The sequence below is a fragment of the Nestor notabilis genome, unplaced genomic scaffold (assembly GCF_000696875.1).
Source record: "Nestor notabilis isolate BGI_N333 unplaced genomic scaffold, ASM69687v1 scaffold16374, whole genome shotgun sequence".
Lineage (NCBI taxonomy): Eukaryota > Metazoa > Chordata > Aves > Psittaciformes > Psittacidae > Nestor > Nestor notabilis.
Window position 1 is genome coordinate 7,613 of NW_009925307.1, and position 876 is coordinate 8,488.

Below are 876 nucleotides of genomic sequence, written 5' to 3' on the forward strand. Positions count from 1 at the left end.
GCGCAGCTTTCTACCACGGCGCCTGGTGGTACCGCACCTGCCACACCTCCAACCTCAACGGGCAGTACCTCAAGGGCCACCACAGCTCCTACGCCGATGGCATCGAGTGGTCCTCCTGGACCGGCTGGCAGTACTCCCTCAAGTTCACCGAGATGAAGATCCGGCCTGTCCGGGAGGAGAATTAGCTGGATGGCATGAGACCCCCCACCCCGTGCCCTTCCCCACCACCCCACAGCCCCATTCCCCAACTCCCATCCTCCCCATGCCCCCTAAGGGCTGACCCATCTTCAAGAGGCACCTGGGAGCACCAGTGAGGGTGTCTTTAGCCCCCAGGCACCCATGGACATCACCGGACCTTTACTTCCTAATGCCATGGCTCCTCTGCAGCCAAAATGGGGGTCCTGGACAGAGTGTGACCCACGGCCAGTGCTCATGGCAGAGAGGGCTGTGGGACGCAGGGATGCAGGGAGTGGTACCCAGCGAGGTCTGGCAAGGAAGAGGAGGGAGGCAGCAGGGATGCAGCAGCCTGGACAGACGGGACACCTCCATTCATCTCTGCTTCGGGCACAGACACCCGGCAGTGGCCTCACTGAGCTGAACAGGGACTGGGGGACACTCACCACAAGGAGCCCTGCGCGCCACAGAACCCACAGGAGAAAGCTGCTGCTCCAGGGTCCCAGCTCACCCCATGGTGCTACTGGGATGGGGAGGGCTCGGCTGTGCTGCAGCCTGTGCAGGCACCAGACTGTGCCAGTGATTCTCTCTCCGGTCTGTAATACACTCGCCTCTTCCCCTGCAAGACAATGCAGCTACAAAGAGACAACCACCAACTCCTCAGCCCCCATTGCCCCTGGCGTGGTGCTGCAAGGACCCAGA

General features: G+C 62.1%; 1 protein-coding gene across 1 annotated transcript in view; it reads left to right on the forward strand.

Annotated features, from left to right (window-relative positions):
* Positions 1 to 185, forward strand: part of LOC104404549 (fibrinogen C domain-containing protein 1-like) — a 6,805-nt gene extending 6,620 nt beyond the window's left edge. Inside the window, exon 4 of the mRNA XM_010013004.1 lies at positions 7 to 185. Coding sequence (XP_010011306.1) covers positions 7 to 185 — 179 coding nt within the window. The remainder of the gene's footprint in view (positions 1 to 6) is intronic.
* The last annotated feature ends 691 nt before the right edge of the window (positions 186 to 876 follow it).